Genomic DNA, 14190 nt, shown 5'->3' on the forward strand with positions numbered 1-14190 from the left:
ACAGAGAATGAGAACACAGAGATCTTTATTACAGGAAATGATCCAGAGAAAGATAAGATTGACAGGACATGTACTGAGAGGTTCAGCAGGACAGAGGATACTAACAGTTTTAGAAGTAAAATTTATGGGAAAAGGATTAAGAGGTAAAATACGAAGGACATGGCTTGAAGATATAAGTTCATGGACAGGTTCACATGGCTATGCAGAAAAAAAAGGAAAACCACCAACAGAGAGAACTGGAAGGACATGGTGCTGTACCCTCTCAATGAGGAAGCTACGTGAAGAGAGAGAGAGAGAGAGATTGATTTAATACAAAAATGAGATTCCCTCTCACTAACTGTGACCCAAGCACTAGCTTCAGTTCTCCTATTTCAGTCTGATGTTGTGTTTAATAGTAGCTATTACGATCATGTCTTTTAATATGCGAGATCGTGTATTCATAAACAATTCACACTTACTATCACCTTCTGTTTTTCTTTTACTCATTTTCTTTTGCACTGTGATGGGTAACTGAACAAGGGCAGCTCTTGCATAGGCACTGCAGAACTGCAGCACCCCCAATTTTTCTTGATATATAAATATATTTATTAATTTATTTATATTTGCTTGTAATATTTAATTTTATCATCAACAATCCCATACAATTCTCTTATTTTGTATAAAAAATAATAAAAATCCATCTTGTAGCACTTAGGAGGACAAACGATGCTAGCAGCATTGTGTTAGCACAGTGTATTATTGTTACACGCAAGCATATACACTCACAAACAAACACATGTCATTGTGAGATGCGAGCTATTAGCATAATGTGGCACTGTCTGTCGCGCAGTTCCACTGTTGTTTATATGCAGTTTGCGCCAGTAGTAGAGTCTTTGTAGTAATATTTGGACATTACAATTAAAGGATTTAATTGTAATGTCCAAAAATTATAAATCCATTCCTTTAATTACAATTAAAGGAATGGATTTTATTTTTAAGTAATTTTGAATTATACTAAACAGCATAATTTTATTGCTAATAAACAATATTATTATATTGTTCATTAGCGATGTTTCGTGTTTATTTATTTATTTTAAATTTTTATGATAATTTTGATATTTCAGTGGATGTGGCGTTTGCACACCACGGTGCTCGCTGCACAAAGGAAGACTTGTTTTCGAGTCTAGTCAGCAACTAGAGGAAATTTTTCTAAGCCTTTTTTTGACCGATTCCCGAGTTAGTCGATCTCTGGCACAGGCAAGCGGGTTTTTTTTCCTGGAAACTCAGGTTTTTCGTCCCATAAACTCAAGAAAATCGACCGTAGAACCCACATTATTTCAGACATTAAATACGAGTGTTAGGGCTAGGGACCACAAGATGGCGGCACCTGCAGAGCCGTCTCTCTTCCCTGCATGCCGCTTAATTAGCGATAGCCTTGGGCCAGTTATCTCTGATTGGGTACCAGTGGAGACTGAACTGCCCACTCAATCTCCAAAAAGTTAGATAGGGCTAAAAATGGCCTCGCCTACTCCCTGTATATACGGGAATAAAAAGGCTATAGCTGATTTTTTTTTTTTTTTGATTTTATCCAAACACATATACAGCGTACTGACAGTGTGTATGTATATTTTGAAAGTTGCAGCACCCCCACGACTTCAAGCCACGAGTCGCCACTGTAACTGAAAGTAAAAACATTTAACTTTAAAAAATTACAAAACTGCAAATGTTCACAAAGAATAAAGTACAACTCTGTAGCATATGAGTATCAATTGTAAACTGACTGACCAAAACCTGCAACATCCCACTGTTGCTAACACTTGGTGCTCAGGACAAACAAGTGAATGCGCAAAAGATGTGCATGAATACTAAGTGTTGTGTCGGAAAAAGTGCCGATTCACTTTTAATGAGTCATCCTATTTCCGACCCAACATAAGGTAACGTTAAAAACCATGGATATGGACATGCTTATGCCTCCAGAAGAAAATGTGCATCTTGGTAATTCAGAACTGTCTAACCATTTTTCTAGTAGATATTAAGTGAATTTTGAGAAACACATAACTTAAATAGATAATGTTTGTGGATTATTTAACAAAGAAAAATTTTGTATAAATGCTGAAAGATGTATATAAGATGATATATGTATTGAGCCATGTCAAAAACAGTTCCGAGTTGCAGTGACCAATTGGCCACTGCTGTGTGCATGACGTAGTCACCAAGAGAGGGCGCTCACATTGACTATATAGGTTCAGCACGTAATTAAATCACTCTCTTATTTTCTGTTCCTGGTTCCTGATCCAAGTGCTGGATAGCTGTGAAGCTTGCCGCCGTACCCGGCAACATTCTCCCGTTGCTATGCGTGCCGTGTCGACCATGGCCACAACTGAGGAATGCAGCCAGAGTTCCAGAAAAGAGCCATTGATTAGTCATGCCAATGTATAAATCAGCGAAGAGGTGATCCTTTCAAAAAGAATAGAAGTATGTTGCAGACGCCATAAGAAACATACGGTGAGGAAACCCAGAAGTCTGATTAAGGAAGTCCCAACAACTACCAAAAAAGCAAGAACGGTAAGGTGCAAGTTTTCGTATTAAAATTGAATAATAACCAAAGAGAGTATAGGAACCAGAGTTTTAAGGAGCTCCATATAGTCAACTTCCATTTTGTATCTAAAGAACTGTTTTTTTTGGACATTTCTGTCTATGTCTAAAGAGCAAGTGACAACCTAAGCTTAAGCTGAGCTGGGAACCAAGATTTCGAACTGTTTACGTTGGAAGAAACATTTATATCATTGTGCTAAAATTAAATTTGAATAGTAACTGAATTTTGGGGGAGAATAAAGCCTGAGCATAAGAGAGAATATTGTCCCATGTGAAATTTGCAAGACGGAGAACCTCTGATAATGTCCATATTAGGATTGTAGAATGTATCTATGTATATGTGTTATTTCTATATATGGGAACTGAGCAACTCTGTAAGAATTAACCGAGCCTGAACGTAGTTACACAAAGAAGAGTATGAGATTGCTAGAATAAGATTTTAGAGTTAAACCTTTTGGATATATTAACTTAAAATGGGGGGGGGGGGGGTTCAGGTTCTTTAGAATTGGAATTTCTAACTAAAGTGTATATATGTATTTGTCTAAATAAATGTATTTCTTTAATTCAAACCTCATGAGTCTGTCATTGTTCTGAGAATTGAATTTCCACTTGTTAAATTTCAGACCATGCATAAGTAATAGGGGAATCCATCAGCAACTAAGAAAGGAGGACCACGACTGCACGCCACTTGATCCCTATATTGTTTTTCAGTAGTTTTAAATTGTGTGTCAGGATTCAGTTGCTGGCTGGTGCAGTCGACTTAAAAGAATATAAATTTGTCGGCAACGGAATAGATGAGAATAAGCAAGATAAGTAAATAATATAACTAATAATAACAGGGCCAGTACGAAGCCATAACAATGGCACGGCAGTCGACGGGATGTGCTTGAAAATTTAATGTGCACAATAAGTTGGTCTCAATCTCAGAAACAGAACTCATTTAAGAATTGAAAGTATAGTAGTGAAATTTTGAGTTAAGAATAAAGTGTTAATCTAAGAGGGTAAGTATGTCCCTACCTACTACAACCGAGATGAGCAACCCAGAGTTCTTTAAAACCATAAATCCCCAAACAAATCTTCCCTCAGTTCTCTGGCGAAGAATCTGACGATATGGGGGCATATTTTGACTATATAGAGGAGCTCAGAAAGATAGGGCGATGGAGTGACTTCCAGTTACTCATACTGCTTCGCAGTAAACTGGTTGGAAGAGCAAAAAGCTTTCTCTACTTCTCACCCTTATTAAAAAAACTCTGGAATATCAGAGGTTTAAACAGATCCTAACCTCCCAGTTTTCCAAAACAAAAAACGTAGGGCCTAACCTATGGAAGCTCCAGAGTATAACCCAAAAGGAAAAGGAAAGTGTCTCTGACTATCACAATAGGATTATCACATTTGCAAACACATTATGTGTCCCTGACGAAGAAAATGACATCTGGAATGGACTGTATTCTAGATATTTAGAATTGGTTTGAGGCAGGAGCTAAAGGAGACTGCATTTGGGAAGACGATACAAAATTTAAAGGAATGTTATGATGCTGTGCTTGAAAGGGAACAGTTGTTGGGAGACATTTATCCCAGAACCTCTGTCAGTCACATTAAAGTTAATAGAGAAAACAAGCACGCTGACAAGAATCCAAACCCTGTAAGGGATGAAACAGAAGAAAAAGAGAAACAAAAAGGGGTATTAAAAGACTACAAAGAAAGCAACTCTGAGTCAATTTACAGTGTTGCAATAGGTGCTAATAATTCCGATGAAGTGCGATCAATAGTCAGGCAAGAGGTAGAGAAAATACAAAGACCACTTGTGGAACATCTTGATGCCGTGATCAATCAGCTAACAATTGATCCGGCCAAAAATCAAATGCTCACCTCTTTGCAAGAAGAAAAGGTAAAGAAAATTGTCAGCAACGAGGTTGAAAGACTACAGCAACCCATGCTGGGGAAAATGTATCACATGATGAGGAAGCTGCAAGAATTGTCTACAAGCTGTAGAACTGGAGCCCTTTTGTCCTCAGAGAAAGTGTGTGAAAAAAACTACTGCCGAGAATCACCGAGGTGTTTCAACTGCAACAAGTTGGGGCATATTGCTCGAGATTGCTTTATAGCACAAAATGATCGTAGAACCAGATACCGACCAGAGGCAACATCGCTCACGTGTGCTAGATTACCCACTAAAAAAGGGGAACAGGGCAATAAAAATTTCCCCAAAATGGTGGTGAAAGGAAAAATCTTCAGGAGAAATTTTGAAGCACTAATTGACACTGGTTCCCAAGCCTCTATAATATCTGAAAAACACATCAATGAACTTGGGCGTGGTGTAGAGAATAGAATCAAACATCTGAAGAAATCAATTGGGATCTTAGGGATATCCCCCTCCCCAATACATGCTACTGAAGTAGTGAGACTGAAGGTGGGACTACCTAAGTTTGGACTCTATGCATGGCAAAACTTTTTGATTCTACCAAAAAGCTACATCTCCCACATAGAGCTAATTTTATGGGAGGATTTTCTGTAGAAGAATGGATTCTCATGCGACTACCTCAAAGGGGAGATTAAGTTCCTTCGAACAAAGGATCCAAGCAATGCCAATCAGAGCCATAGAAATAGAAAGGGGAAGGACAAGCCTCTGCACGAGAATTCTCAGTGCACTGAAAATGGTCCGAATATAAAAGACAAATTTAGGATCGAGGAAATACATGATGATCTTATCACGAGAAAAAAGCTGACTAATACCTGTAAAGGGGCAGAAAATGAAGACCAAACTAGTGATAGATGCACAATTCCAAATAAACAATGTAGAGAGCAAAGCATGTGTTGAGCAACTAATGGAATCGGATAAAAAAAAAAAGGGCGGGAAGGAGGATAAAATGTACCAAATTTTTCTGTAACTTCATTAAAGTAAAATTTTAGATAAAGGGGGGGGGGCTTTGTTGTGTCAGAAAAAGTGATTCACTTTTAATGAGTCAACCTATTATTTCCGACCCAACAAAAGGTAACGTTAAAAACCATGGATATGGACATGCTTATGCCTCCAGAAGAAAATGTGCATCTTGGTAATTCAGAACTATGTCTAACCATTTTTCTAGTAGATATTAAGTGAATTTTGAGAAACACATAACTTAAATAGATAATGTTTGTGTATTATTTAACAAAGGAAAATTTTGTATAAATGCTGAAAGATGTACAGGGTGTTCGGGATAAATTTGACATATTTATAATTAATTATATTTTTCCGTAAGTTACATGTATTAACACACACTTCTCTTCATTTAAAAGTTTGGACCCTTCTTCATTCATATACAAGATGTCAGAAAGGATGGATAGCTGGAACCCACCTGAATCATGGAAGAGAATAACTTGTATCATGATGATTTGTGCCTGCCATCAAAATAAGGATATTACGACTGCTGCCCAATGCTCCCTGAATACAGTAAAAACAATCAGGCATGAACTAGAGACTTGCAATGGTGACTACGAGGATGTAGCAAGAAGAAAGATCCCTAGCAGACGATCTGATTGCGTTCGTACAGCAGAATTCCTCGCAAATCTGCAGGAACAGGTGTTGAAGAACCCTGGCATTGGAATTCGGGCTTTGTTCGTGGAGTTGCTAACTGTAGTCAAGCCCTGGATAACAAGGGTAGCCAATGGTAGGGCCGTATGTATGGCAGCAGGATTCGGCCCCTTGCCACACCTCTGGGAAAAGTCAAAAATGGTTGTCTGAAAATTTCTACGACTTCACCAGTCCAAATGTTTGGCCTCCAAACTCCCCAGACCTTAACCCCATGGATTATTTTGTATGGGGCGCAGTTGAAAAAGACACCAATCGCACTTCCAGTAATACAAAAGCCCAGTTAATGGATAAAATTAAAACAGTTTTTGCGGCCCTTCCCAGGGAGACTGTAGCATCAGCTTGTTCGAGGTTCCGAAGCAGAATTGAAGCTGTGATCGATGCTAATGGTGGTTATTTTGAGTAAATCTTGTTGATAGTATTGTAATTAACTCTGCCTGTAATGTTTTTTTGTCAATTCATTAAATTTAATAGATACAAAGAAGATTTTCTTTTTCCTTACGAAACTGTCAAATTTATCCCGAACACCCTGTATATAAGATGATATATGTATTGAGCCATGTCAAAAACAGTTCCGAGTTGCGGTGACCAATCATCGGCTGCCGCTATGGGCATGACGTAGTCACCAAGAGAGGGCGCTCACATTGACTATATAGGTTTCAGCGCGTAATTCAATCGCTCTCTTATTTTCTGTTCCTGGTTCCTGATCCAAGTGCTGGATAGCTGTGAAGCTTGCCGCCATACCCAGCAACATTCTCCTGTTGCTGTGCATGCCGTGTCGACCATAGCCACAACTGAGGAATGCGGCCAGAGTTCCAGAAAAGAGCTGTTGGTTAGTCATGCCAACGTATAAATCAGCGAAGAGGTGATTCTTTTGAAAAGAATAGAAGTATGTCGCAGACGCCATAAGAAATATACGGTGAGGAAACCTGGAAGGTCTAATTAAGGAAGTCCCAACAACTACCAGAAAAACAAGAACAGTAAGGTGCAAGTTTTCGTATTAAAATTGAATAATAACCAAAGAGAGTACAGGAACCAGAGTGTTAAGGAGCCATATAGTCAACTTCCATTTTGTATCTAAAGAACTGTTTTTTTTTGGACATTTCTGTCTGTCTAAAGAGCAAGTGACACCCTAAGCTTAAGCTGAGCTGGGAACCAAGATTTCGAACTGTTTACGTTGGAAGAAACATTTATATCATTGTGCTAAAATTAAATTTGAATAGTAACTGAATTTTGGGGGAGAATAAAGCCTGAGCATAAGAGAGAATATTGTCCCATGTGAAATTTGCAAGACGGAGAACCTCTGATAATGTCCATATTAGGATTGCAGAATGTATCTATGTATATGTGTTATTTCTATATATGGGAACTGAGCAACTCTGTAAGAATTAACAGAGCCTGAACGTAGTTACACAAAGAAGAGTATGAGATTGCTAGAATAAGATTTTAGAGTAAACCTTTTGGAAATATTAACTTAAAAAGGGGGGAGGGGAGTTCAGGTTCTTTAGAATTGAAATTTCTAACTAAAGTGTATATATGTATTTGTCTAAATAAATGTATTTCTTTAATTCAAACCTCATGAGTTTGTCATTGTTCTGAGAATTGAATTACCACTTGTTAAATTTCAGACCATGCATAAGTAATAGGGGAATCCATTAGCAACTAAGAAAGGAGGACCACAACTGCAAACCACTTGATCTCTATATTGTTTTTCAGTAGTTTTAAATTGTGTGTTAGGATTAAGTTGCCAGCTGGTGCAGTCGACTTAAAAGAATATAAATTTGTCGGCAACGGAATAGCTGAGAATAAGTAAGATAAGTAAATAATATAACTAATAATAACAGGGCCAGTACGAAGCCATAACATAAGCTTTAGCCTTTTTTCTACAAATCGGTATTTGGTTAATACTTTTTGCACAAATAGGCTTACTTTCTTATTATTATCATTCGGGTCTAAGACACAACTTTTGGCACATGTGCCATAGTTTGGCCATCTCAGTTAGAGTATAAAAAAGTAACAATAATAATAATTGTTGTTCCATGCCAGCCTGGCTGGCCGAGTAGTTAGCATATCTGCTCTCCAGCCGAAAGGCTGAGGGCTCGAATCCAAACGTGGGCATGGATGTTTGTGATTGTCTTTGGAAATACTAGTGGTGGTTGGTGTAGTTGTGGTCAGTTGGTGGGTTGAGTTATGGAGACAGTTGTAGAGCAAGTGCTCACCCTTGATGAGTCTTTGGATTCCATGGAGGTGTCAAATAATAATAATAATAATAATATAACATAATAATAAAAAAAGATGTTTCTTATGTGTTACCACTCATTTTGTAATACAAGAAATATGAAGGATCATCCATTCATCATTTAAGCACCTCCATAGTGTAAATGAAATTTACATGAGATAATAAAATTCTCTAGAGGAAATTTTAGAAACTTTAGAGGATGTTTAGTTTTGTTATGCCAATAATTAAGCCCTGCAAACTTCAGAAGTTTTGAATGAGAAGTTTTTCAAAATTTGTGGATTAGTGTCTCTGTTAATTAAGCAGAATTTATGGAGACACAACACATGTTAGAATAAACACTTTATTCATAATTAAAAAAGTACATAACATTTGATGTGTCATCTGCCTCTGTATTGAGGTCTTCATCAGGAAAACATACATATGTATAGGACACAAGCTGCATGACACTACACTACACTACAGAAAAGTAAGATGAATCTAAAGGCTTGTTAACTATTTACCCTTTATCGTTAACATTAACCATGCTAACCAATTAAAAAAAGTCTATAGCGGAAGTGCATTTAACAATTTCTAAAGTCCTCTCATATTATGGTTTTCTTCTTTTTACGGTTGTTCTGGATGCTATATGGATTGAAGATGGATCCTCCAAATTCTTGGAATAATTAATCCATCATTCTCTATTATTATTATTATTACCCAAGACCCCATGGAGTCAAAGCCTCATCTAGGAGGTCCTTTTATTAGACATACACACAGCTCATCATACCGTGCTTTAAACACACTCAAATTGTATGCAGACACCACACTCTCAGGCAAGGCATTCCAATCATTCAAAACTCTGCACACAAAAAAATCTGATTCTCATCCCCCTGCTCACACCATCTTTATACAGTTTCCAGGTTCTGGACCTCTGAAGATCAGGGAAGAACCACACTTCTGGTTCTTCCCTGATCTCCCACTGTTTTCTGTAGAACCTCTCCAACATTGATCCTATAATCCCTTACTAACTTGTAGGTCTCCTTCATATCTCCCCTCTTCCTCCTATCCATCAGACTCTGTGAATTGCATCCTCTCAATCTTTCTTAAATATTTGACATTCCAAAGGTCAGAAACTACCTTACTCAGTCACCTCTGAATCCTTTCCAGCATCTCTTCATCCATTTGAAAACCAGGTGACCAAATCTGGGCACAGTAGTCCATGTGTGGCCTAATCAAAGCCTTATACAATGGAACAAGAATCTCCCAACTTCTAAAAGTCAGTGTCCTCCGCATCATTTCCAGAAGTCTTTGTGTTGTGTTCACAATTTTGGCAATGTGTCTCCTAAATTTCAGATCTTTATCCACTATCAATCACCCCAAGATCTCTTATATCCTCCACCTCTGATAATATATTGCCACCAAGCATAAATTCTGCATCCCATCTTTGTTTCCCAAATTTTAAAACCTTTTAAACCAAATTTAAAACATTTTGCAACACCGAACTCTCATCTCTTATTCCCATGCCCAATTATTCAATTCATTCAAGTTGTCTTGTAAGGCCATAACATCCTCCCTACTCTTCATGGTTTGTCCCAACTTTGCATCATCTGCAAACAACTGAATATCTCCATCCAAATCTTTGGCAATATCATTAATATATAAGTTAAACAGTAGTGGCCCTAAAACAGACCCCTGAGGCACACCACTAGTGACTTTCCATTTCCTGGATATTGCTCTCCCATACACAACTTGCTGATACCTATCAGATAACCAGTCTCCAATCCAATGCATTGATCTAATATCCAACCCCATCCACTCTAGTTTGACTATCAACTTATCATGCGGTAATCTATCAAAAGCCTTTGCAAAATCTAAGTATATTACTGTGTATCCCTCTCCTCTGTCCAAGGAAGCAGTTACCCTATTGTCATATGCAAGTACTCTGCAGCAGTTGTCCTTATACCATTCTCTCCAATCAATGTCATCCTGCCAATCATTCTTTCTTTTTTCTGGCTACATATTGAAAGAACACCTTAGGGCTGTTTTGGCTTCCTCAGTTCATACTGTACTTTTTCTAACCCTTACCAACTGAGTTATCCTCTTTGCCTGTTCTTTGTACTTATCATGAAATTGATTATTACTACTTGTGTTACTTCCATTATACCTTTTTTCTCTGTATTGTATGCTTAATTTCTTCATGCATGTTCTGACTATATCCTCTGTAGCAGTTGTCCTTTATACCATTCTCTCCAATCAATCTCATCCTACCATAATCTTTTTTTTTTTTTTTTTTCTGGCTACATATTGATAACACCTTAGGCTTTTTTTTTTTTTTCGGCTTCATCAGCTTATACTGTAATTTTGTTATCCTTACCAAACTTGTACTCATCATGAAGTTGATTATTACTACTCATCTTATGTTACCTCCATTATATATCTTTTTTTTTCTCTGTATTGTATGCTTAATTTCTTCATGCATCCATTCCACACTTACCTTCAGTACAGTAACAAGGGTATGAAGCGCCTGTGGCAAGTGTCTAACTTGCGCCCCCCCCCCCCAACCCAAAAATGACAAAAAGTTTGAAAATTTTAAATGTAACAAGTTAAATTTCTAAATGCAATATGTTAAATACTTACTATCGTAAAATCGTGTATAGATGGAATTTTATATAAAAATACCTCATATACCGATTTTACTGGTAAACGAAATTCCATTCAACATACAGTACTTGTGATTAATTAGCAAAATTTGTTATGTTTAGTAATATGTAGGCTGACCATACGTACCGTTTTGTTTTTTTTTTTTTTCACATTTCCCAGCCGTCCAGTCGTTTTAATAAAAATGTCAATTTTGTCCCGTTTTTAATAAAAACTACAAATATACTTTAATATTGGTCAACCATAAATTATTATTCATAACCTATAATCGTATATCAATATCATGGATATCAGTAATTTGTATAAAAATGGAGTCGCATTGTTCGATGATACTAAATATCGATATCTGCAGTGCAAAATATACATGTTGGCAACACTTCGCGTCTCAGACGCGGCGTCTGTTCTGCCGTAGTGTTAGTTTTTGTTTTGCCTGTATGCTAACCGATGGTTTTATTATTCGATGGATACATGGAATAAAGAAACACCTTTATTTATTTATTCCATAAATAAATAAAGAAACACCTTCCTGTATCTGATAGATAGGTACAGATTTTTTTCTGAAATGAGCGAAAAATGCCTAGACTTTCAAGACTTTTGTAATATTGTAGAGTTTATTCTTTGTCTTCCAGGAAGTACAGCACCTGTTGAGAAATGTTTCCTGTTATGAACAGCATGTGGTTAAAGGAGAAATCTAAATTAAGTGTTGAGACAATGAGGGCTATGTTAGTTGTAAGACAAAATTATGTCATGGAGTGTGAGAAGTCTGATGATAAGGTGTTGAAAGACCGAAATTTGCCGAGTTGGATCATTTCATCGGAGTGGTGAGTACGATGGTGATGAAATACAGTCCCCCTCGTCTACCTAAAATTTTTGTATGGGTTTTGTCACTGAAGAATAATGGCAAGTTCAGTATTATTATTATTATTATTATTATTATTCCTGATACCTCCAAGGAGTCCGAAGACTCATCGTGGGAGGACATCTACAACTGTCTCTGCACCTAACCTCTACTACGAATCATCTCTATCAACGCCATCTGCCGCCCACCTCCAACACCACCACAACTAGTAATTTTTGTCTGTAAATTGCGTGTGTTCTAAAGGGCCGATTTGTATGTATGCGGGATGAAAAACCCGAGTTTCCGGGAGAAAAAACCCTGCTACCTCCGTATGAGATCGGCTAACTCACCTTCGATTGAAATCGACCAGATAAAGATTCCTCCCGTCGCGACGAGAATCGAACTTAGGCCTATTCCAATCGAAGGGCGCAATGTACCGTCGTTCTTCCAATTGCGCTACGGAGGCGCTTTTTATGTTTATGTAATAAAACTTTTTTACGTCTTTTTCATGAATACAGACTCTTACATAACCCCCGTCCCGTTTTTGCCATCCCAGTGTCCCGTTTTTTTGTCTCAAAGAAATATGAGCAGCCTAGTAAGATGGAAATAAAGTTTTGTAAATTACTAAATAATGTAACCACCAAAAGTTTTGTAAAAGAGTAAAACAAGTTAAATGTGAAATAATTTCTATCAAAGGAGACTTCCAGACAACGATATTTCCAGACAGATTATCTTATTAACTTATGACCTAGGCCAATTACAATCACGAAGATCAAATATGCACGGGGGAAGGGGCATGCCAAAGGTATTTGCCGCTTAGGTGCAAACTTTTATCAGCCGCCCCTAATACTGCATTGTATAATCCAAATTAGATATTAGCTACATAAAATGCTGCCCTATCAATGTTGCTGCACGGTGCAGTGCACTCCTTGCAAGGGTTAGCACGGCCCTGCATGGGGGGTTTCTTGCCTTAATGCAACGACCGAAAAAGGTGGCGGGTGCAGAACCACAAAATACTCAAGGGATTAAAACATAGCAGAACGCAAGTTCAAGTGAGCCTGATTGAGATTTGAGTGACTATAATAGGTGGTGTGTAGTGTTTTCAGAGAGCTCCCGAAAACCTGACAAGCAGAGATAAGCAAGTTATTGTTCCTCTGTACCGAGCCTTGATAAGACCTCATATCAACTACTGTGTCCAGATTTGGTTTCTTCTTGATGGGGAGGAGGCGGAGAGGATCCAGAGATGAGTGAGCAAGATGATAGCAGATCTATGGAATGAACCTTATGAGAACAGGTTGAAGATTTGTGGGTAGCAGAAGTTGGTTGATAGGCGGAAAAGAGGAAATATGATTGAGACATTCAAATTGCTGAAGGGTTTCTATAGGATTAATTCAGAGGATATTTTTGAGATCAGGACTGGAGGTGGAATGACTAGGGGACATCTATGGAAGCTGGGAAAGAGTGTGGTTTGTAAGGGTGTTATAGCTGGGTTCTTTACTTTTGGAGTGGTAAATGAGTGGAATAAGCTGCCAGAATCTGTTGTGGGTGCTATGACAGTGAATGAGTTCAAGGCAAGGTATGATAGATACTGTGAGAATGTCGAATAGTTGTGTGGACATGATGGTTAGGGCCTTCCTCGATGAATCTAAGGACTCCTTGGAGTCGCCCGTAGTAGTAGCAGTAGTAGTAGTAGTAATAATAATAATAATAATAATAATAATAATAAAAGTCGTTACTACAGCGACACAGAGTTAACGAGAATTACGGAATCAACGAGTCGAGGAGCTACGGAGTTACTATGTAAGTTATGGCAACGGGGGACACAAGCTACAGAGTAGCAACAAAGTTTTGTTAACCATCTTCAGGTGAAAGGCCACTCCGAAGGAAAGGAAGATTAGATGTGTAAAGCAGAATAAGTTCGTCTTCGTTTCTTTTTTTGGGTCCAGATTCGGGAAAGCTGCCCGGGTTCAAGACTGGAGTCTTGCGTTCCAGCCAGTTGATGCCAGAAGTGTGAGACAACTAATTCGAGTTGTTTTTAGAAGAAAGTAGATACCAGATTTTCATGCTTCCAAGTTACTGACATTTGCAAGTAGTAACAGTAGATCTCATAAATCCCGGAGAAGGTACCCATATGCGTTGCCAAAATCGGAAGGTAATAGAAGAAAATGATTTCAAGAACCTATCAGAGACAACCTGACAACTGATTCAAAGTAAGATTTTTCTATTGTTTTACTAGAGACAGAAATTCTGTGACAGTGATTTGTGTAAAGTTTTTGTTTGTAATGACACTTAAGGACTATTTAGGACTTAAGAAAATTAGATAATCTTTGAATT

General features: G+C 37.8%; 1 protein-coding gene across 1 annotated transcript in view; it reads right to left on the reverse strand.

The window, feature by feature from the left end:
• Positions 1–11157, reverse strand: part of Hdc (histidine decarboxylase) — a gene marked incomplete at its 5' end in the record, with an annotated part of 294140 nt that extends 282983 nt beyond the window's left edge. Inside the window, one exon of the mRNA XM_090413242.1 lies at positions 11148–11157. Within this exon, the coding sequence (XP_090269368.1) occupies positions 11148–11157 (10 nt within the window). The remainder of the gene's footprint in view (positions 1–11147) is intronic.
• Between the last annotated feature and the right edge of the window lie 3033 nt (positions 11158–14190).

This window comes from Typopeltis vanoorti, chromosome 23, assembly GCF_054136105.1.
Source record: "Typopeltis vanoorti isolate ZY-2024b chromosome 23, IOZ_Tvanoo_1.0, whole genome shotgun sequence".
Lineage (NCBI taxonomy): Eukaryota > Metazoa > Arthropoda > Arachnida > Uropygi > Thelyphonidae > Typopeltis > Typopeltis vanoorti.